General features: G+C 43.2%; 1 protein-coding gene across 2 annotated transcripts; it reads left to right on the top strand.

Annotated features, from left to right (window-relative positions):
• The first annotated feature begins 396 nt into the window (after positions 1–396).
• On the top strand, positions 397–21,304 carry LOC133970095 (protocadherin alpha-C2-like). Of its 2 annotated transcripts, none has more exons than XM_062406918.1 (4): positions 397–3,159; positions 5,431–5,489; positions 10,243–10,328; positions 18,778–21,304. In XM_062406918.1, exons 1-4 carry the CDS (start codon positions 619–621, stop codon positions 19,092–19,094), a joined length of 3,003 nt encoding a protein of 1,000 aa, XP_062262902.1. In that variant the 5' UTR covers positions 397–618; the 3' UTR covers positions 19,095–21,304. The 2 variants fall into 2 exon arrangements, with proteins under 2 accessions (XP_062262902.1, XP_062262903.1); XM_062406919.1 differs by lacking the exon at positions 18,778–21,304 and adding an exon at positions 10,607–11,255.
• The last annotated feature ends 2,910 nt before the right edge of the window (positions 21,305–24,214 follow it).

The raw sequence follows: 24,214 nt of genomic DNA, 5'->3' as shown, positions 1-24,214 counted from the left end.
ATATTGAAACAGACTGGCTTTACGCAGAGCTGCTATGGCACATAGAGTATGGTGACTTAAACAAAATAAAAAATAGTTATACAGTCAAAATAATTGTTTAATTATTCCAAAAAGACAAACAAACTTGGAAAAAGCCTTTAAGTTTAGAATTAACCCCAAACAAACAAATATCAACCCATTACGCACAGCTCTTTGTTTTGGCACATTTAACTGAAGGAGCTCTAAAGTTGTAACTCTCTTAGCCTGTACTACAGCTACGTGAAAGAGACAATTAACACTTTCTGAGCCTTATTTTGAAAGGTATGCCTCTGTTTTCCGGTTTGCAGGGGCAACATTCTTCAGTCTTGACGGAGTTCACAGCTCCAGCAGCAGGGAAACACACCCGTCAGCAGCGCGCATCGGAGACACAAAAAAAAAAAGGCGCATCGCGGACAAAGGAAATATGGGTGCGCTGAGGAGGATTCACCTCTGCCCGGTCACACGATGGATGAGCCGCTTCTGTTTCATTCACCGGGAGACCAATTAGCCCACCTTAATGAGGTGCTGGGATGCGAGGTACTGCAAGCTAAAAAGGCGGAAGGCTGCGTTTAATCCGTCTGTGGATCCTGTGAGCTTGCAATGGCTGTGGCGGGGATATGCAACCGGATAGGGAATAATGTGCCTTTTTATTTTGTTATATTTTTCTTATTTTGTGGCCTTTCGTGCGGACAATTGCGTTATTCTATTCCGGAAGAACTGGAAAATGGGGCACTGGTCGGTGATGTGGCGCATGACTTGGGGCTGGATATTCGAAAGCTTGCTACCCGAAAAATTAAGGTAACCTCCAACAGCGGCAAACGCTATGTGATTGTCAACCCCAAAAATGGGAAATTGCTCGTGAATGAGAGGATCGACAGGGAGGCGCTGTGTGATCTGTCCAGCACCTGCCTCATTAATCTGGAGGTGCTGGTCGAAAATCCCAGCGAGGTGCACCATGTCGAGGTGGAGATTGTGGACGCCAATGATAACGCGCCGCAGTTCCCCAGAGAAGAGTACCAACTGGAAATCACAGAATCTGCTTCACCGGGGACTCGGTACCCGATTGAAAACGCTCAGGACCCAGACGTCGGGTCCAATTCAGTTCGTATGTATCAGCTCAGCACAAACGACCATTTCGCGCTGGTATCCAACAAACCCTCCCTAAATACAAAGCACATCGAGCTTGTGCTCAAGAAGCCCCTGGATCGTGAACAGACGCCTTACCACCAAATCATTCTAAGTGCTGTGGATGGTGGGACCCCAGAGAAAACAGGCTCTGCTAAAGTCAATATCCGGGTCCTCGACTCAAATGACAATGTCCCCCTCTTTGACAGCTCAGTGTACAAGGTGAAGCTGCTGGAAAATTCACCCAAAGACACCTTGGTAATCAAGCTGAATGCAAGTGATCTGGATGAGGGCACAAATGGAGAGGTGTATTACTCCTTCAGCAGCTACACTCCAGAGAGAGTGAGGCAGATGTTCAGCATGGACACTAACACGGGAGAAATACGAGTGAGGAGCAATGTTGACTACGAAGAGACCAACTCCTACGAGATGTACATCCAGGCGATGGACAAGGGACCCGGGGCCGTGCCAGCACACTGTAAAGTCGTGGTGGAAGTGGTCGATGTGAATGACAATGTCCCTCAGATAGTGCTGTCATCTCTGTCCAGCCCCGTGAGAGAAGACGCCCGTGCAGACACAGTCGTGGCCCTCATTAGCGTTACCGATCGGGACTCTGGCGCGAACAAGCAGGTGAGCCTGGAGATCCCAGCAGGCCTTCCCTTCAAGATCAAGTCATTCAGAAATTACTACACTCTGGTTACCTCAGCCTTCCTGGACCGTGAGACCACTGATGCCTACAATGTCACTCTGAGTGCCACAGATGGAGGAAACCCTCCCCTCTCCTCCCAAAAGACCATACAGGTGGACGTGGCTGATGTAAATGACAACCCACCTCGATTTGAGCAGACTTCGTACACGGTCTATGTGGGTGAGAACAATGGCCCCGGGGCCTCTTTGTGCACGGTGAAAGCTCAGGATGCAGACATCAAGGAGAACGCGCGCATCACCTACACAGTGCTCAATGACAACAACCATGGCATCCCTGTCACCTCGTATGTGTCTGTGAAGGCCGATACTGGGGAGGCTTATGCCCTGCGAGCCTTCGACTATGAGTCACTGAGAGAGTTTCACTTCCAGGTCAAAGCCCAAGATGGGGGCATTCCTCCACTCAGCCGCGTCGCCACTGTCTACATCTACATAATGGATCAGAATGACCACGCACCACTGATAGTCAACCCTCCCGGCAATGGCACGCGCTCCTTGGAGACCGTGCAAAAGAACGCAGAGCCCGGTGCCTTGGTGACCAAAGTGGTAGCATACGATGCAGACGCTGGTCCAAATGCCTGGTTGGTGTACTTGCTGGAGACGGCCACCGACCTGGACTTGTTCAAGGTCCATGAACACACCGGTGAGATCAGAACCACTCGGAGGATCCTGGAGGACAACTCCACCTCCTTTGCGCTGACAGTGTTAGTGAAGGACCATGGGCAGCCTGCTCTCTCCTCCACCGCCACCATCAATGTGGCTGTCATGGAGGTGCTGCCCAAAGTGGTCCCGGACCCCAAGAGGATCATCCGACCTCACAGCACCCTGCTCTTCTCCAACGTGACCCTCTACTTGATTGTGGCCTTGAGCGCCACCACCTTTGTGTTCCTGGTCACCGTGGTGGTGCTGGCCATTGTCCGCTGTCACGCCTACTGCACCCAGCCTGGGTCCTGCTCCCCTTGCTGCGTGTCACAGAAGCCCCCTCCAGACGGCGGGAGCAACAGCGTAAGTGTTGGTCCGCCAGGCGCGGCTGGAGCCGGGGCACAGCCCAATAGCAATGTGATGCTTCGTAGAGACCTTAAAGTGGAGCCTCACTACATCGAAGTGCGTGGGAATGGCTCCCTGACAAAGACGTACTGCTATAAGACCTGCCTGACGGCCACCTCTGGCAGTGATACTTTCATGTTCTACAACACGGGACGTCCCATCAGTGGCACCTGGGGCAGCGGCGCCGACCGCTTCTTCACCAGTGGGAGTGGATTTGTTCGCAGACTGAGTATGCCTGATGCCTCGCTGCAGCTCTGCCCAGAGGTGTGTCATTAACTCTTTATGTTTATATTTGTCTGCAATCCTGCAAGGACATGAATCTTAATGGTTAATCTAAATCACATTTTAATTAAATGTTATTTAGTTGCAAACAACTATTTGAAGCACATAGTAAAACACCCACATTATTGCTAGTCAGTTTTTTTTGCTGCTGCAGGATTATGATATTCCTGCACTACTGTGTAGTCACTCGTTCCAGTTCAGCTCGGCACTCACACTGCATCAGTGTCAGTCCGGAGTCCTTTCAGGGCTCCGGTGTTATTTCTGATGATTCAGAGATTTGAGTTTCAGTTTGAGGCTGTCATCACATCTACACGAGAACAGGTCACGCCCTCTTCACTACTCGCCCCGTTCCCCGTGCATGTGGGCTTGACTTCTGTGCGTGGGTGTGAGAGAGAGTGTGAGTGAGTTAAACTCAACAGTTACACTGAAGCAGTCGGGGGTTAAGTGACTCGATCTAAACCATTGCAAGACTTGTTGATTGGTTGTTGAAAAGGACTTGAATATCTTCTTGGTTTGCCCGTGTGTCAGTGGGAGAGATGTGCACTTGTGTGACGAGACTAAATATTGTGTCAGAGTTTGTCATTACACCCTAAATGTTTTCTTTTCCTGCTCTGAAAGGCTGTGCCTCACTTCAGTGACACAGTGTTCCTCACTAACAAGGACTTCTGGATGTGTGAAATAGTGATTGCCTTCTAAATTAACAAAAAATTATTAATAGCAAGGCAACAATGTAACAATTTTGCTGTTAGGTGTTGAGTAGGCACAAACTCAACCCAACAAAATTAAGTCTGGCCCCTGCCTTTCTTGCCAGAATAATCCAAATGTGTAGTTCCTAAATTCTGAAATCTTGTTGTCTGTTAATCTTGCATTCAAACAGTCTGTCTTTAAGTCTAACTTGAACAGATGAATCCTGATTTTGTGGAATAACATTATTATATCGTTGAAGCCAAGTTAGTATTTTACCCCTGGATGCAGCATCTGAATCATGATGTACCAGTCGCTGGTACATTAATACTAAAATGAGAAAATCTCTCAAACAGTCAAGTCTAGCAGTGACTAAATTGAATTAACCTCCAGCCTGTGTTCCTTAGCCCTGCAAATTAGATTTACACACAGAGGCTGGGGCGGCCGGCTGAGAACACTCCCCTCTGAACTGAACTGAGGAACAACATGTGCCTTCTTTATCTGGGACACTAGCTCCAGCAGGTCGTGCGTCTGAGACCCCCTGATTTTCCTTCTCAGTGTCCTTGAGATCTGAGGCTGTGACCCACATGATGCTGACAGATTCCAGTGTTGGCTGTGCTACCAATGTTCACAGTCAGTTCACACAGTGCATATGCACGGCGCCAGCTCATGAGGAAAATCATAACGAAAGGGTCAGGCACAATTAATGCTAATGAAAGATTAGCTCATTAAAAATAGGACTTTTCCCCCCATGAGGTTTCTATGGGTCTTTGAATTTAAAGGCGTAATCCTGAGGCTAGCATGATAACACATAGGGCAGCCTGGTATAGGCCAAAAAACGTCATTCATCACTAGATAAATGTAGTTTGGATTAGAATGCACTTAATTAATTAGCCCCCAAAAAATCTCTATCATATTGTGAATAATATCTATATGACCTGCAGATTTATTCCTCCACATACGAAAATAGAGTAGAAAGAACGATTGGAAAAATAATACATTTGTGAGTGATTGCTCTTCCCACTGATCCAAGATAAACCAGAGGAGTTGTTTGCCCTAGCGACAATGGATCATCCTTATTTTCATCAATTTACTAGAGGTTGTCAAACACCTCAGTACAGGTTCATCAGGAGCAAATAGATTTACTCAAAGTCGTAGACAATCACACACACAGAAGTCTGTACAAACGCCTCAGCGCTTGGGGAAAGGGCATCGACCTCCCAGTGCTCCCATTTACAGAGCCACAGAGTGAGAGTCTGTCCAAAACCCCATCAATATGGCTCTCATTCGCTGCCCTTTTTAAAGCCCTCAGTGTGGACCTCAATATGTACGCATGCGTGTATGATTCTGTGCTTGCAACAGGGGGAGACACAACTGCAGTGCTCCCACCACGTACCGAGCTGGGATATGCATGATGATTAATTGATGAGACCATGGCCCAGCTTGGCTCTGCACTGTATGAGAGCAAACTAAACCCACACTCTTCCCTCTCTCTATCTGTCTTTCCATCCCCCCACCCTCTCTCTCTCTCTTTCTCTCTCCCTTTCTGTCTCCCTCTTGCTCGCTCAGCCAAAAGCCCCGAATGCTGACTGGCGATATTCTGCATCTTTGAGGGCAGGGATGCAGAGGTAAGCACTTTCCATCTTTAACTCTTTTGCAACTTGTGATCATCATGGAATAAGTTATTAATTCCTGTAGTATCTACGCCCCCGTCTGTGCCACCACCACAGTGTATGTTGCTCTTTACCTCGGATAATGCATTAGTGTTCATACAAATCGCCATTCCTAAAAAATCGGAACAGGCTATTCAACCAAAATGTATCAATCATAAGCAGAAATGACTGCTAGTGACCCCTCAGCATCTGTTTCAACCGCCTCCTCCTTAAGGAGAAGCCGTTTACCGCTCCCATCAGTGGAGGCACTGCATTCCTCCTCTGCAGTGAAACACTATATAGGCCATCTACATTCTGAAAGCCGCTTCCCCCCGTTACAGTCTTTAAGCAGGAAGCATGAAGGACAGATGAGCTGACTATGACCTTTCTCAGATTATCAGATGCACACACGCTTCATTGTCTGCATGTACAAACGCCCAGCACATGTATGTGTGCGTGTCTGCGTGTATTCGTACACGTCCTTCTGCAGATGAGGGGAGAAGTTTTGAAGTCGGACAGCAGAGGACCTTTCAGACACCGAACTCATACTTGTTTATTCACTGGGCATATTTGCAAGCATCTCTAGCTCCATACGGGCCCCATCGCTTGACACAATTATACAAATCACAACATAGATAGGTCTGAAAACGGACAGATGCACTCTATATTCAAAATATTACACTGGAATAGGATAAAGCTTTTAGAACCCCAGGTAAATGGGCGTACATCTACACATACTGCAGGACTGCATAGATTGTCCTTTCCCCAACAATAAGAGGCCGACTTCTAAAGTTTAGGTTGTATTGCTGGTATTGTCTTATTTCAAATGATGTGTTTTCAATGTGTTTGCTCTTAAAAGAATATAATAAAATATGAAGAATTCATTAATTCTGAGTAAGAGAGGCACTACATGTAACATGTAAGCTTTTTTGTTAATTACCTTTTTCACAAATCAGAGAACACAAATTAAAAGGATGCAACAATTTGAATAAAGTCTGTAATGAAGTGTTTTGCTAATTTGATATGAAGACAGCTGGAACGTCAGGGTCTAATGAGTTTCTCCTCCACATGTCTGTCGCTTGTACCGAATTTTCATAATTTCATGCTAACAATGCTCATGCTCACATGTGCAGTCTACTGGTCCGTCTAACTTTGATTTAATTGGATATTAGTGTTAATTTCTATGGTGCTCAGGGTATCATAATGTGCATCATGTCATCAAGTCACTGTAACACGACATGGTTTAACATAAATCATCACCGCAATTTGCCGCTGTCATCTCTAAAATGGCTGGAGCGCACGCAGACCAAGAGACGGCTCACATCAACACTTAACCCTAACGTGCACGCGCGTGTGTGCTGTAATCTCCCTCACTACACTGCAGCTTGTAGCACCGACAGTACTGACCCACATTCCTGGTGTAGTCGGTTACTGTAGGAAACACCAGTCCTCTCTCTGTGTGTGTCATATTCCCACACATTCAAACTGCCCCTCTGCTTGTGGACACGCTCGAGACTCACGCTGCTCAGGACATCCATAGCCATTTTATATTCCTGGCAAATCCCTATTTATCCCAACCAGTGTGCTGCAGTTGGAGACGGATTCTGGATGTGCTGCAGCGAGAGGCCCAGGGGGATCGTGGCCTTGGTTTGAAACGTGCACATGTTTAATATTTACAACTTGTTAAAAAGGCACAATCGTGCACAGTGAGCTTTAGAAGTGGAAGGTAGATTATTGTTATTATTTGGACCGAACCTGACTAGTCATTTCCCTCTGCCTCAATGGGAAATGCTAAGCTCAGCTAATCAGCTGTGGGCTGCAGCATCACATTGAGAGTGTAGGAAAAAGAGTGATACATCTCTCCTGTAACTCTTTGCCAAAAAAGTAAATAGAAATATTTGTTCAAATGTCTTATTATTCCCTCTTTTGAACAAAGAAAAGATCTAGATGCTAACCTTTACATCCTTTGTGTACAATCACAGAAAAAACTACAAGTTGTGGTTTCGAGTGGAGGTCATGTTGCTCGGCAGCATCACAGGATGATAAGGCTGCAGGAAGTTTTTTTTTTGGGACAAGCAGCTGTTTCTCCCGTTTCGAGTCTTAATGCTAAGCTACGCTAACCATCTGCTCACTGTGGACCTTATTTAACAGAAACTGTGTCAGTGGCAAGACTGCAAATAGTAAAATAGTGTGTCAACATTTTCTGAAAAAGTTTAAATATTGAATGATATTACAGACTTCAAAACAAACAGAGCACATTTGAAATGTGTTTATTTATTAGGATACAACCCAGTACATCGTGGCAGAGACATAAATTAATAAAATTTTTTTATATCCATTGGAAGGGAAATAAAGGTCATTCAGCGTGCTACATCAGAACTTGGTTTCCCCCATGTAATGGTTTTCTAATTGATTTCCATGAGTCATCGCAGAGTGCAAGTAAATCCTGTCAATGAAAAGAACAGGAAGATGAACTGTGTCTGCTTTCACTTTGCCATCTCTCTGAGTGCTGTCTGCCTACCAGCTACGTTGAATGAAGAAGAAAAGTAGACCCTCTGGGTTTTCACATTACCAAAAACAAACAAACTGAAACTTATAAATGTGGATTGAGATTGTAGGAAGAATAGTTTCCTGCTTTTCATACAAAAAAAACAAAGCAAACGTCAGGCAGTTCACAACATGCATTATGTTGTGCATTCCAATTGGATACATGAATGATTTTCATCTTATGTAAGTTGTGAGAAAGACAAAAATAAAATACAGTAACACATGTAAATTTTAATATGTTGCATGCTAGATGCTTGTAAGATTAATTCTGTGGCTAAAACCTGAAGAATCGTAACAGGTGCAGCAGTTTATAGTCTCATAAATGCAGCCCAGGGTTTTGTGTAGCAGCACTAATGTGTTCTGCACCATGCTGTGAGCAACCACAATCAATTCCATATCCCTGAGCTGCATTTAATTTTTCTCTCTTCAAACCTGCAATATTTTAAACCAGGCCATCGTTATGAATAAGAATAGTGTCTAAATGTAGACATTAGCACAGTTCAAGAGGGTTTGTACATAGAAAGCTCTCATTGCTGGAAAGGCAAGAGTGTAACACACCGAAGTTAATATCTAATTTGCTGCTTCACACAGACGACAAAATGATTTAAGAAAAATGCAATACAAAAGAAATTTCATACAATATCATTTAAATTCTAAGACATCTTAATGTTAAAATAAAAGAAAACCAATAATACAACATCAATTACAAGTAATGGCAACAAAAAAAAGATAACAGAAACATTGTTAAGTTAAGCGCAAGCTTAGAGATCATCTGTTGGATGAAGGGAAAATAAACAGTTCGATTGGAGCAACTGAATTAAAAGTCCTCTGAATACCTATATTTTAAGTTGGCCACCATCTCCAGTAATATATGAAGAAGAGAATATGGATTATTATGATAAACTCAGATGACTCTGACATCAGCAGAGATGATGAAGACACTTATTTATGTATTCTGAATTGAAAAAGTTAAAATTTGTACCGTGTTTAGTCTCAAAGGTCAAACCATACTCTCAAGCATTTCTGTCCCACGTGCAAAACCTCTGCTCCGCAGGCGCAGGGATGAAACGAGTTTGAACTCACCATTCCAACTATAATCGCAACTGCTCACCACCGCCTGTCACCTCTCGTCAAGTAAAATTTTGAGACTATGGACAGGGGCTGATGCTCCCTCCTTTGATTGGTCCCTTGCGAGAATCCCTTTCTGCTATTGGATACTAATCTTTAAGCTGGGAGAGTAGAAAAGCTCCCTCATCAGAATGGTTTGGGCTCAAACAGGCGTGAGATTTGAAACGCGATAAATCTACATTTATTTACATTCATGCAAATGTAAATGCACCCAGGTTAGGCAAATTTTCATTGACCGGAGCTTTCAATCGTTAAAAAGCACAAACCAGTATGAGTAGGCAACAGTTGATAACGGTACATTCGAGTCTCTAATAAACTGTGGTGCTGAATTCCATTGGTGTAATGCCGTAATGGGAAAACATCCTCGCTGAATTCAGTGTTCCTCAGGGGGATTCTGCAGTGCCCACTGGCTGCACCTCTAGTTGTTGGATTTGAGGAACATTTGCTTTTCTTACTCACATGTACTGGTTTGGTGTTTTCATGGCGGATTTTCATCAGTTAAAGGTAATTCATTAGATGACTGAAATCCACTACACCGGGGTTTCAAGAAGCAAAATCTGAGGGCTGCGCTAGCCTCAGTCTTGTATGCATATTTTTTTTATTCGTTGACCCATCAGTGGTTCTGTCATTGTCGCCACATTGTAGGTTTGCCGTTATTTCCCAAACAAGTCTTGACAGAGACAGTAGGTGTTAGAAATAGCTGCCAGGAAACCAGACGCAGCTTTCCATTGCCAGAGTTCACAAAATACTTTCTGCCGATTCCTCTTCCGCAAGGATAGGCACATTTTCAACATTTGTACGTTAGACATTTTGACAAGTGACAGCAGGGAGGAGGTGTAAATAAAATCAATGCAGGCAAAATTTTATTTAGCTGCTGGTCGCCCATGGCTACTGGGCTGTCGAGGCCTGTAACTGTGACTAATACTGCTAAAAATGGCCTTTTTCTTTTCTTTCATATTAAGAAAAAAACAAATTATCTACAGGTAAGGTCTGTGAATAATTAATTTTGTTTGGATGTGTCGTCTGACTTTGCTGAATGTGTCCTGCGTTCCAGCTCGGTCCACATGGAGGAGTCCTCTGTGATGCAGGGAGCCCAGGGGATGCTCGTCCAGAACTGGCCCACTGTTTCCAGCGCCGCAGGTGAGTGGTTATGTAGCAGTCAGGATGTGTTAGCTTCACAGATGGTGACGAAAAATATGCAAGTAATATATTTTGCCCGTTTTATCTTCAAAAATAATGCCTGAAAAAATTAAAATAAGAGATGTTTACTATAAGTCAGATGGACTGAAATGAAATGTATTAAATATGTACTATTATTAGCTGAAACAGATTCTGGGAAACGATTTTGGAGACAGGAGCTTTCTGTTGTCCATTTCTTGGTTTTGACCAATCATGTTTGACTAGGCTGTTATCCGCAGGTAAATAGTCCATGTGAAGAGCAAAAGATGTGGACATCGGCTATCAGCCTTTTAAATTGCAAAGAGTTTTTAATAAAGATTAGCAAAAACAAAGTCTGGACCTACAACACCTTCAAAAAGTATCACTTATTGTGTTTTGTGTCGGAAAACGTATCCAGAATGTCGGTGGGTTGATTTCCTGCTCCTTCAGTCTGCATTCCGAAGTATCCTTGGCCCTGACAGCCGTGCTGACAGTGTTTGAATAATGTGACAGACAAACTGCTGTGTATTTAGTTGCTGTATGATTGCCTGTGTAAATGTGACTTGTTCTGTAAAGTGTTGTGAGTGGTCGCTAGGACTGATAACATGCTGTATGAATACAGTCCAATGCTGTACATTCTTGTGTATCATGCAGTTCAGAAATGACAAAAAAAGAAAACAAGATTAAATACATAAAAAAACGAGACAATCAGTGGAAATGCAGTGATTTGCAGTAGAATGTATTCATTCAACCACAGTACTGAATATGTCCTAAGTAATAAATGGTTAGCTTTGCATAGGAAACCTGAAAACATGTTAACAGCTAGCTTGGCTCCGTTATAAAATAAAAAGAACTCAGCCTATTAACACCTCTGAAGCTCCTTAATCAATATGTTTATATGTATCTAATTTCATTAAATCATTATTAATAAAAACTAACCATATAATACAAAGTTGAAGCATGAAGTTTCCAGAACAGAATTTTATCAGATTTCAGAGTTCTGCAGTTTTTTTTTGTTTTTCTTAGTTTTTATCTTCTCTCATCACATTAGATTCCATCTAACAGATTGAATCCATTAAGCTGAATGCATCTCAGCTTTTTTTTTACTTTTGGATCAGATAAGATGGTCAAACTGGGGATTTGACAGAAATGAACATCAACACGGTCTTGACTAATAGTGTGATGCTCATTCAGAGCATTGCCGAGAAGCCAACAGCCTGAAGTCGTCGTGCACAGTCACAGACGAACAACTGTTCGACCCATGAAAGCAGCTTGCAGCGTGGAGAGGTGCAGACGGAGAAACGTCTGCAGCCGGTTCAATGAATGAGAGACGAGTTGTCCAGTGTGGGTGCGACCAGTGAGAATGTGCAGCGGCAAAGCAGCTCGTGCATCATCATTCACAGAAACACTTGCACAAAGCTAATGACTACGAAAAATCTGTTACCGTACGAGACGCTGAGTGGATCCTTGGCGTCGGCTGACTGGAGGACTTTGTTACTAGGGAACATTGTGCTGCCCTCCCTTCATTGGCCCAGCTGCCGCTCATTGATTTCCTGTCCAGCTGCAGGAATTAGAACATAGGTGCAGACTTGAGGGTGACGTCTAACATCACAGTCAATCACTCAGTGAGCCAGTGACAGACCGTATCACTGTCTTCTGCAAACACACTGTGTGCATGTGAAGGCTTTTCTCTCTCTCTCTCTCTCTCTCTCTCTCTCTCTCTCTCTCTCTCTCTCTCTCTCTCTCTCTCTCCCAGGGAATTTGTTCGAAATACATGCTGCTACACCAGTTCCCTGTTTCTCTGTGCCTGTTTGCTGCAGAGAAATGTGACAAACCTGCGCCTGTCTGGTTACGTAAAAGCTCAAATAGTGTCTTCAAGAAGAATATCACACCGCAGCCTGAGCATCGGTGCATTGTTGCATCAGGAATTCATTTCGTAGGAGAGGCTCAGCGCTAATGTATAGAAATCTAGCGGATTGCAGGTTGAATCCTCTTGCAGGTTTTTTTGCCATAATGAAACTATCTCATGTGCTGTGATGCATCTAAATGTAGCACCCTCACAACTGTGTTTATGTAAGCGACCTGTGGTGCAGATGAGACGTACGTCTGATGCCGGAGGGGGAGACGAGCTATTATCAGTCATGTGAGAAAGTCATGTGGAGAAAAAAAGAGAGAAGGAGAGATCCGGTCAAATTAAAAGCAATTTTGGAGAGAGGGATCAGAGGAGATGTACTGGGGGGGGGTAAAAAAAGAAGGAAGGTGTGGGGGGATGGAGGAAGAAAGGTTAAGAGGATTGGCAGGTTCCTGCGGTAGTGTTGTTGCTAGGGAACGCCATGTGACCGGTTGCCTGGCAACACTGTCTAACGGAGAGATTGCTGCAGCAGCCGCACCCTCCATCAGCAGGGAGTGGGCGAAGGCAGTTTCCAAGGCAACCGGTCATATCTCTGAATGGGAGATTTAGAGACCGGGGGGGGGGGGGGGGGGGGGTGAAGGAGCGGGGAGCAGAGCAAGGGACGGGGACACTGCAAGGGCAGGTATTAAGACGAAAAAGAGGGCACGCTGTAATTTAGAGGGAACACTGGTTTCGGTGGACGTGTCTCATGCAGAATAGATGCGACGTGCCGCGTGCACCACTGTCAGATTTGAGCAAGTGCCACAAACCACCAGAGGGACGGTTGTAGATGGGAGCGCATCTCGGAACTAGACAGGAAATAACACAGCCTAGTTTGAATGTAGGACACCAGGTTACATGAAATGAGGCTTCAAGCACCCACATATCTACACCAGGTGTCATGGCAACCTCCTCCCAAGGAGTGTTACTGTCCTGCTTACCAGCGGTTACACCATAATCCGATTCAGACACGCATCCGCTGTGAAATGTTGGCTAATGTGAAGCCACCGCAGAGTTACAAATAATCCTCCAGGTCAGAGAAGCTGCAGCACAGACGAGGCAGAGCTCCTCGGAAATGTGTCAACTCCTGACATGAACCGCTCCCTATGAATGAACTATTCACACACACATACACAGGCCTCAAATTAATACATGCACCAGGTTTCTAAATTACCAACGTCAGGGTCCCTAATTTGTCACAGCCAGTGCAGAAAGCCCTGGGGTGTCCCAAGACGACGAGACAATAATCACTTGATTAAACAGTAAAAAGCAACACAACATTTTAGCTCAGATGGTCATACATAGGCATGTGAAATGCTGCAGCGCCGCCAGGTGCACGTAAGCCAAAGATGCACTGCTACGCTGCAAAGTGCACAGTGTTACTGCTGTGAAGAAAACCGTATTCTATCACAGCTGCTTGTCCAGTCTTAGTACGCACATTTCACTATGAAGCTGATTTTTAGACACATTGGGTCCAGCCTCTAACGCCAAGAGCTCTTGAATGTCGTTCTCTTTCCAAGTTAACATCTTTGTCTGCTTATTGTTTGTGTCTGGTGCCTCCTCTTCATCCTGATCTATTTTTGCTTTCATCCGGCTTTGATAGAAATGTCATGAACATGCCCACTCGCTCCCTGTGAATTTAACTGCGGTATTCTCACATTCATTGGTTCTGTAGGCGCAGTTTGAGACAGGAATCAAGACACAGAAAACTGACTGCATATGTTTCCTTTGGAGTTAAAGCAGACAGAAATTCAGTTCTGTGGAGAGTAAATAATTAATAAAAAGGTCATAAAGTTTTCAGGACACACACACAGTTTAGATCATAAGGTATTTAGACAGGTTATATAAGTATTTAGACAGGTCTTTCAAATACAAAATAGGTTTCAACAACACCTAGTTATTTTCCCACTACACTTCCCCCCTTTTTGTCATTTATGACCACATAAGAGAATGCACACTACAGTAAAGAGATGGTCTGGTTCTGGAACTCTCTTGCAGTGACTGGCATGATCCATGTTGTCCTTTCAGCGACCTCTACTGCTGTGAGTGTTGTAAGCAGGATCTGGTACGGTCCTGTCCGGCGTCTATTTTGACAATTTTTCCCGCCTAAGGTCTTTCACTACCACCCAGTTACTGAGCATCAGGTCATAGAGTGGTCCAGTCGGCGGGGTAGGGAGTGCCTCTTTGACAACCCATCTGTGTATGTGCAGCCACATTTCCTCCAAAGAACACGCTCATCCACTGTGGCTCTAAGTCGGAGGTCTTGTGAGTGAGCCGTGGGGGGTGTTCGACCTGTAGGAGTATGTGTGAGACAGATGGTGGCTGGCGAGCGGCTGCTTTCGCTGCTGCATCCGCTCTGGCATTACGTTGTGATTCTGGGACGTTATTCGGTGGAGGAGGTGGTTGACCCTGGGCTCCTGCCTGTGGAACACCTGCTTGTGGTGAAGTTGTTCAGGTTGTCATCTTCTCGGCGGGGCACAGTCGAGGTCGGAATCCTACATTTTGAGACTTTGAGACACTTGTGAGGAGTCATCTGTCCCTGTCAGTGATTTGATGCAGTTCTTCTCACAACATCTGCACACCTTCCTATCTGCCTTAATGTAAATTTTACTTTTCTGGCTTGACTTACTTTTTCTTTCTGCTCTAGCTTCAGTCTCAGCTGTTTTAGCTCCCTAACACTAAAACTTCCACCAGCTGGAAACCCACATTTTTTCATCCACACTTGTATCTGGCTTAGTGCTGTGTCAGCATAGTTCCTTCACATGAAGTTCATGTTAGGAATACTCAGATCAATTCCATTATCTATTTCTTTACATTTCTTTTACCTATTTAAGAAAATAATTATGTTTAGTGTTAGTTACCTTAAGTCTTCAATCAATCTCCAAAATACTTTTGTAAGGAGTAATAGGAAACATAGTAATATAAACATCCTTAAAATAATCTAATACCCCCGATATAATATAGTCAATAGTATTTTCCTCTTATAATTACTTGGTTACTGGTGATTTTCCCCTTTTTTTTCTTTTTTTGCTTAATACATTTTATAAAATCATGCCTGACCAACATAAATCCTAATGCCTAGGAAAAATTGTCTACGTTGCGCACTTTTGGAGTCTTACTTCACACAATCTAAACACTAACGAGTATTATATCATTCTGTGGTTGTGGTCTTAGTAAACTCTAAGGTACCTCGTCAGTCTACCTTCCAGGTTTCTTCTAAACCTTGGTAAATTATTTACGGGGCTTTCACCCGTCTGGGATCCCATCCCCTTAACCCAACTTCTCCTTAAGATTATGTACACCGGTATGAAATACACCTTCAGATTCTCACCAGATAGATTGCAGGAGGTTTCGCCTCCTACATCTAACCCGTCCTTTTTGGGGGGTTGAGTTCTGAAACGTAGATGTAGACACCGAGTCCAGATGAGCCCAGTCGTGCAATCCCACTTCTGACATCAAATTGTGATGGAAATCAGAAAATACAAGAGGCTGCAACGCCAAATTTGTCTTTGAGTAATTTAATGGGGCTTTCTGCAGAAAGCATCAACACAGGGAGAACAGTCAAATGCAAGGATCTTATACAGGAGAACTAAGGCTATTTGTCTGCCCTTGTTCACTTCTCATATCCGACAGATTATGGATTATAATGTTTCCCGTGCACTAACAGACACCGTGACGGAGCATCAAATCGCCATTAAACAGCAGCTTCAGGTAACAGGAAACGATATGAGCGTTGTATAAAATGGAGATGAATTGTTTACAGCACTGCATCACCGGCTCAATAAGCTCATCCGCAGTGTGCCTCAAACATCTCCTTTTATACTCACCGGCTCTCTGTTCAGTTTATTTCAAGCAATCTTCCTCGCCCCACTATTAATAGCGATTGACTGGGACTCATTTCCAGCACTGGAACCTCTCTCTGGGATTTAATACCCAGATTAAATACAGACAGACCATACCATCAAATGTCATAATCCTCAGAAACAGACGAGTATTAGAGCATTAGACCAATGACTTGACTAATGGTATCATTATAATCATGGTAACATCTGACATGGAATAATCATGAAACAAGCTAAATTACCCGAGCCAATTATCTGCAGTTTTTCTTTTTACAGACCTAACAAGCTTACTTTAAGTGAAATTACACAAAACTAGAAATACAATGTTCTTTTTTATATATTTAACAAATACAGCTATACTCTAATAAGACGTAACAAGTCGTACTTTATATGAAATTACACCAAATAAGGAATAAAACACTTAATACACTATAAGATACCAATGACCAACTTATGCTATAATGACTTATATTTATAACAGTCAAACAAATCACAGAGAGCCCAGAGGACATGTTCATTTTTACTTTCCCATTTTCTTTTTGCTCATGAAAAGACATTGGTCCACTTTCTGCTGCTTCTTCCCACGTCCCCTCGTAGCCTAGATGTTCTCCAGAGAACCGCTGAGTTAGTGATACAGCCTAGACATGGCTTTATAGTACATGCACCAACTGGGACTGTTATCAGGCAAAGTCACTATCCAACTCCAGGGGACTGTCTAAAGAAGAAGATAGTATTGTTAGTAATGTCTAATTTGATAGGAAAGTGCTGTTTTATCAGAACATATTCAAATAATTGAACTGTCAATTTGTTTTAATAAATGTAAGTAAAAAACTTTAAAAACCAAAGCCATGACAAATCTGGATTTTCTTTATGACAAAATACTTTATTTTGTCATGTTCTTGTCTTTCATATGCAAATATCTTAATGCAGGTTAACGTCAGTCCTTTACAGCATCCTATCTGCACGAGTTAGTACAGCGCACGATCAATTTGCAGTGAGTCATGGCTCAATAATAAAACAACGGCGGCCTATTAAATGTGTCCAGTCGACAAGTGCAGCGGTGTCCATTACATCCACTCTTCTTATATTTCATCCTCGAAAATGATTAGACTCATCCTCAGAGGGACAGTGTGCATATGGAGACTGTGCATTTTCTGAATACTGTATACTTCCCGTTTGGAAAGCGGTTGGAACCGTGTCAACACTCCCGCAATTTCATAAATAGCCGATAATGACCAAAAAAAAGAAATCAAACAGAATCTTTTTTGCATGGTTCTGTGTTTCATCTAAATAAAATCCAGACGGAAAGTAGGTCAGCGCAGCGGGAACTGGTGTGGGCCTGAGTGCACCATGTCTTCAAAACCCACCCACCCCCATCTTTCTTAGTATCTCTCACCCTGTTTCTCTCTCTCTATCTCTCTCTCTCTCTCTCTCTCCCTTCCTCCCTCCCTTTCTCTTTCTTTTCTTCTCTCCTCATCTCATCAAAAATCCTCTTTGAACTTTTTCACCTAAATAGCTGTCATACCGCCACTTTACATAATATTTTGTTCCATAAATAGATCCTATCCCACGGTTGATGATCTTTTTATATTTCTTTTTCTTTCCTTTTCAAAACTGCTTTCTGGGTTCTTTCTCTGTCACATTCGTACTTGAACCCTATTGAATCCCAGTCTTTGGCCTCATATGAGGTTGTAGGATAATGTTGCAACCAAACATCCAATGATACGAGTTTAGCGTTCCTGTGTTTTTAAAGGTTAGTCCCCTCCAGTGTTGCCTCCTGTGGTCTTGGCTGAACTGAAAATATCTACTCCCTGTGGCTATCGCTGCACTGTCAGGCGATCTCTCTGCTAGCTGCTGCTTGAGTTTGATCATTCCTCACATGCCTGTGTCAGATTTAGGACCATCTCAAGTAAGGAGCAACGCATGACGAGCAGAGCAGTTATTGTAACATAGATCACAGTGCCAGGCTACTGGCATTATGGGGGTTGGAGGGGAAAAACAAGTTTTTCCCAGTTAATCTTGATCTTTATTTGAGTCTTTGGATTGGGCCCTTTTTCATCTGTACCTTCTTAAATATGTGTAGTGATGACGCATTTGTCACAATGAACTCGCTTGTGTAATACCTAGTAAAACAGGATACAACTGTTTCTTTGCTTTGACTTGAACGGGTCAAACTAAATCACATATGTATGTAACTGCATATGCTGGTTGTGTTTACCAAGGCTGAGTATTTCTCCTGCTTCCTGTCCTCATGCGTTGGATACCTCTTTTACAAAGTTAGCAATTATATGAAGGGCTTTTTCACACTTTTTCAGCAAAGCAAACCAAACAGGCTGGAGCCATAGACTTAAGAATCACTACATTACATGTCAATTAGCTGACGGTTTTATCCAATTAGTGCATTCAACATCTATGAGGGGCTAATAGGGGTTCAGCCCATGCCAAGGACACTTCAGCATCGGCTGGGATTCGAGCTGCCAGTCTTCTGGAGGACGACGCCTCTACCCTCTCAGCCACAGCCGCCCGAGTGGTACCAGTATTATCATCAAGCTCTCAACAGACAGTCAAATCGCTCTATTTTACATTATGTCCAACTTCCTCACAGGGAGCAGTGCGGTTATAGTGGTAGTTGAATAAATGTATTGTGTGTATGTTTAACAAAATAACCACTATTTGTTTTCTGTCATATTCTCTGTAGACGGTGATGGTGGAGAGCTGTCACCCCCGGTGGGAGCTGGAGTTGACAGCAACAGCTGGCACTTCAGATATGGCGCCGGGCAGAGCTACGGCCTCCCTCAGCCCATGCCCATGATGAGGCCCGGAGAGATTCCCCCCGAAGCCTTCATCATTCCCGGATCCCCCGCCATCATCTCCATCCGCCAGGACGCGGGCCCTGTGGACGACAAGGGTGACTTCATTAGCTTCGGCAAGAAGGACGAGGCCAAGAAGAAGAAAAAGAAGAAGAAGGACAAGAAGGACAAGAAGGATAAAGGAAAGGATGACGGTGACGAATAGAGGAGAAGGAGTGATTTGAAAAAAGAGCTACCAACAAACTTTCATCCCAATTTCAGAGCCAGAAAAAAAAACGAAATGCATATTGTAGAACCGGGGGATTCTCTATGCACCATATTTGCATAGACACTGTACAGTGGCCAAACCCTCATTAGACCAGGCCTGGCTTCCCCGCACCATGCAAACCTGCAAAACAAATGTTCGTCTCCCTTGCTTGGCTTATTTGGCCCAACACTTCGGCCAAAGTTTATGGTACAACAAATGGTACAACAACAAATGCTCTAAGGAGCTAGATTTCATCGAAAGGCTGGACCGAATTCAAACAGAAAGCAATTCATCAGATTAGAATAGCCCTGCCGTGATTCCCACTTTGTATAATGAAACACAAAGACACCTGAGAAGGTATACGATTTGTATCTGACCATTGTCAGCTGAGGTGGCCCGCGTTGGCACTCTGTCTATATGCAGCCCCCCTTACTTTTTGACTCGCCTAGTTGGAGGTGAAGATGAAGCCAAACTTTAAGAAATGAAACAGAAGCTTTCGTCTTTAGTATTATGGAGGCCTTATGGTCTTTTGTAAAAAAAAAAGAAAAATGAAAAAGTAACAACAATTCAGTACATGTACCATGAGATTAGCACCTTTTCAAGAGAACGAGGTGGCTGAGACGAACAGGACCACTCTCGGATAAAGAGCTCTGTTTCATTGTAACATAGCACATCGCAGAGGCTGAGGACCTGGACTGGGTTGCACCAACTATGCGCAAGTTTGTTCCCAAGGTACAAAATACAGTAGTGGCTGCATGACTGCTGGTTCATTTGCAGTTAGCGAGTTACTGAATGAGACCGGACTAACGGATACTACTCTACAACTGTAGCTATGGTTAGAACATTGAGATTTGAGATGAGTAGCTGAGTAGTAAGAGCACTACCATGCTGATGGAAACAAACCACTTTGATTTGTAGTAGTTTGGAATAAAAAATGAGGATTGATAAATAGATCCCAAACTTGACACTTGAAGGACAATACTAGAATTTCTATGTTTTAGTCCGTTCTCTACAATTCATTTTAAAATCTAACATCGCTGCTTGCAACTTTCCAAAGCACAACAATGGGAATTTGGGGAATTCCAATGTGTTTTTAGTTCCAGGCAACAAACGTTATACTTTCATCACATGTTGATGAATCTTGAGTGCAACTTAGTTTAAAAACTGCCCTGCACCATCCCAGTAAGGTCATTTTGGGCAGAACGCCACACAAAACAGGATGGATTTCAAACAGTGTGACCAGAAGCTGTTAATTTTTTACAGCAGATTCGGCCTTAAAAAGGACAGACTCTTAGTCAGTTACGTCTAATTTGTAGAAAATGGACATAAACGGTCAAAACCACTGGTTGCGTCCTTTCGGTTGCAAGGTGGCCTGGGATTAGTCAAGAAAAAATAATTAAGAGTGTGCGGGAAATACTCCTGCTTTACTGTTAGTGAGTGCAATTGTGTGACTTTGTATCATTTGCACCCGCTTTATTGCTTGCTTAACTACTTAGTTGTTACTTGAGGTTATGTTGTAAGAGATTTTTCGTGGTGCTACCGCCTATATTTTAGCAGTGCGTGAACCGGGATCAGTGGCTTCCCGGGGCATAACTAGGGAACCTAAACGTGCAGCTGATGCAACCGGCCCCTGACCTTGACCCCTCTCTTGGAATATGGCACAGGTCGTCGGGGGGTCTCAATCCCGCTGTGTATCAGCACGCCCAGTTTGACACACGCTGACAACACAAACATCACACTGACTTTCTCTGCCTCTTACCGCACACACACACATACAAGCAAACACACACGTATCCCCAGACATACACACATATATATGACTAAATTACCCTTAAAGACAACAAAACTCCTCTCTGGAAAGTCCAAAATCCAAGACTAAAGGCCAGTGCCACCCTGAATATGGGAGTGTATTATATGGCTGGGAAGGTTGCTTGTCGCTTTGTTTCTGTTCAAGCCTGATCCCCTCTACTTCTGTCTCTGAATGTTAAATAGTCATTCTTCAAGCCCTGCACCACTGCCTCAACTGCTTCAGTGCTTGTAGGATTCGCTTTGCCCGCTGCTCGTTTTCCTCCCCTCTACTCCCGCTTCTTCAGATCAACATGGTCGGACGCCGTCTTTCAAGTCGCTCTCCCTCGATGAACTGTGCGGCATTAGTGCATTTGCATATTCACACACACACCCACACACACACAGACACACACACACACACACACATACACCCACACGTCTTTTGTTCAAGTTCAAGTGAGCTTAGGTGCTTCAGCCTCAGAGTGTCTCTCCTGATGGCCGCTCGCTGACAGCACTGTCATCTTTCGCATTGGTCCTTGCGTGTCACGTTGTAAGGAGTTCTGACGGGTTCTCTGAAACTGTGCTGGATAAAATGAGACAGGATGAAGAGGGACGGAAAAAGAGACGGAAAGTAAGAGAAAGAAAGAAAGAAAAGCAGCCATCGTAGTGTTGTGTGTGCTGCTCCAACGTTCACGATCGGGCAAGTCATGCCTCGTTTGCACGCACAGCGGTACTCCAGTCATTCCTGTGTCAGCCATTAGTGACAATTGAGTTACTTGGGTCAAATAAAACCACGCTCAATGGGAAGTGCAGCACTGGGAATGGTGGTCGACTTGGAAAGGGCGGAATCTTATGAGTTAATGTAGGAGAAACACGGTGCTCCACTGAGAGGAATTAACATTTGAAAGGAACATTTTTAATAAGACTTAAATGATACATTCTTTTGCTCGACCGCTTCACACGAACATTAAAAGCGAGGGCTGCTGTGGAAGTGCAGCGTCAAAGAGAAGCCTGCCGATCGACTTTAGACGACCCTGACGTTGTGAGATCAGTCACTGGAGAGGTGCTCAGAAAGTGTACTGGTGGGTAATGGAACCGCATCTACATAATGGGAAGTGTCGTGAAATCTCGCCTCAGTGTTCCTTTTTTATAAAAATCCATCGTGTTACCAGTCACAGTAGGAGTGTATAGGTGCTGCTATCAGGCTCAATCCCCCCCCCCATGCACACGTTCCCTCCCCGTTCCCCCCAACCCCGTCCTCCAGGTGTACTTCTGTGCTGTCAGATCACCAAGTGGCTGTTTGCATGTTATAAGCAAAAGGAAACAGATACTATATAGATGATATATATACATAGATATGTTTTTCCACTGCGAAATGCGTATTGGATTACATATACCTCTGATACACATTCTCAAAGACGACACGCACACACAAATGTTGAACAACCCACAATCATCCATACACACATGAATAAACACATACGTCCATGTACTCTACTGCAAACAGTCATTTGTGGAAAAATCTGAAAGAATCACATTTTTTTATCCTGCTGAAAATGAATTTAATCTTATAGATATACATGATGCTATTATGTGTTATGCTGAGAAATGCCTTTGTTTTTATCCCAAATGATTTTTTTTCATTGTAAGTAAAACTTTAACTTGTGTTAAGATATGGAACGATGATCAAACAAACACTGTTGTGAAATGAAATCATTTACTCACCCTCCATATCTATTCTTTGCCCAGTAGAGAAATAAAAAAATGTGCAAAAAGACAGAAAAAAACATCAAAATAAATAAAAAAGTGTATTAAAAAAAATCAAGTTGATGTATTCTCTGCTTGTGTATAGTGAATGTTCTTCAGTCGCTGGATGTGACACATGCCAGGCGACTGTGACAGTGCAGATCTGTTCATAACTTTTTTGTACACCTGCTTCTCATTGTAAAGGTGATAATAGTGATTCTTATGATTTCATCAAACTGGTGATGTGTTTTGTTTATAAGTCACAAATAAAGTTTTTCTTAAATATCTCAAAATGTGTGGGGAGTGGATTTTATTGCAGTGTTAAGGTGATGTCGAATTCTGGGGCAATATTAAGTTCAGTATTGAGTATGAGATATTTCTAGTGTCACATCTATAAGGACTCGATCAAAATCATCATGAAAAACTTGTGCAATGCTTCAGGGAGGGAACTTTTTTTCAAGCTGATTACTTTTGTCAAGCTTGAGAGGAAAGGGAAAACGTTTTTAAGGCCTATTTTCGTAAAATACAACCGTTTTTGGAGAAGATTTTGAGATTAAAATCCTAATATAACAATTATAAAGTAAAAATTTTAAGGTATGTGTCATATCAGAAGGGGGACAACCAACGATCAATCTATCTCCTGTATTAAAATGAGGGATGTGGAGCTTTTTGCTTCATTATACCTTAGGATAAGTTTCACAAATTAAATAATATTAATTACATCAGCACCAACTTATCACAAGTATCAGGACTTTGAATGATTGTGTCTATTCTGAAGGAAGAACGACACAGACTTGGATGAAATTTGCCTCTTTTGTGGAGGTGGTCAAGTGGTCTACTGTGGGGTTATCAGTGGGAACATCCAGAACTCTACTGAGCATGAGTTCTCTTTGTTGCTCCCAAGAAATATCAAATTAATTAGAATATATGTTTAAAAAATAGATAGATGCATACATATTTATGAATCACATAACAGGATGTCAGAATGTAATGTCTATTGGCAACACAACTGGTACAATTTGAGGAGGTAGATCTTCAGTCATTCAACTGACCTCATGACTGAGGAGGAAAAGCCAGAGTCAGAGTCTGCAGACTTCAGCAAGGATTCAAACACACTAACAGGGTGTTGGAACTTATTCGTTTCCTCCACTGGAACACGGAGTTCTAGTTTTTTAATATCATCTAACAAGCCGGGATCTGTTGATGTCTGCAACAAGGGCTCCATCTGTCTGTGGCCTGGAGAAATCCACCTACCTTACTCCACCCTAGGTCAGTGATCTCGCCAGTGATACCGCCACCTACTGGTCAAAGCTAAAACTGACAACTGACCCACATTATTCATAGACAGAACAATTAGTATTCACTTATTGTACAGCAATTTGAAGGAGCAGTTTATCATACTTGTTTGAAAGAGAACTTATCCTTGTGACAAAACTTGTTTTTTACTAAGCAGTCAATACTGACATGGTCCTAGGAAATGTGCAGACATGGGACCGTGTAACAATAAACAGATGATAAAGTATTTATCATACACTCTTCACAAA

This window comes from Platichthys flesus, chromosome 15 (assembly GCF_949316205.1).
Source record: "Platichthys flesus chromosome 15, fPlaFle2.1, whole genome shotgun sequence".
Taxonomy (NCBI): Eukaryota; Metazoa; Chordata; class Actinopteri; order Pleuronectiformes; family Pleuronectidae; genus Platichthys; species Platichthys flesus.
This window is presented reverse-complemented; position numbering and strand designations above follow the sequence as displayed.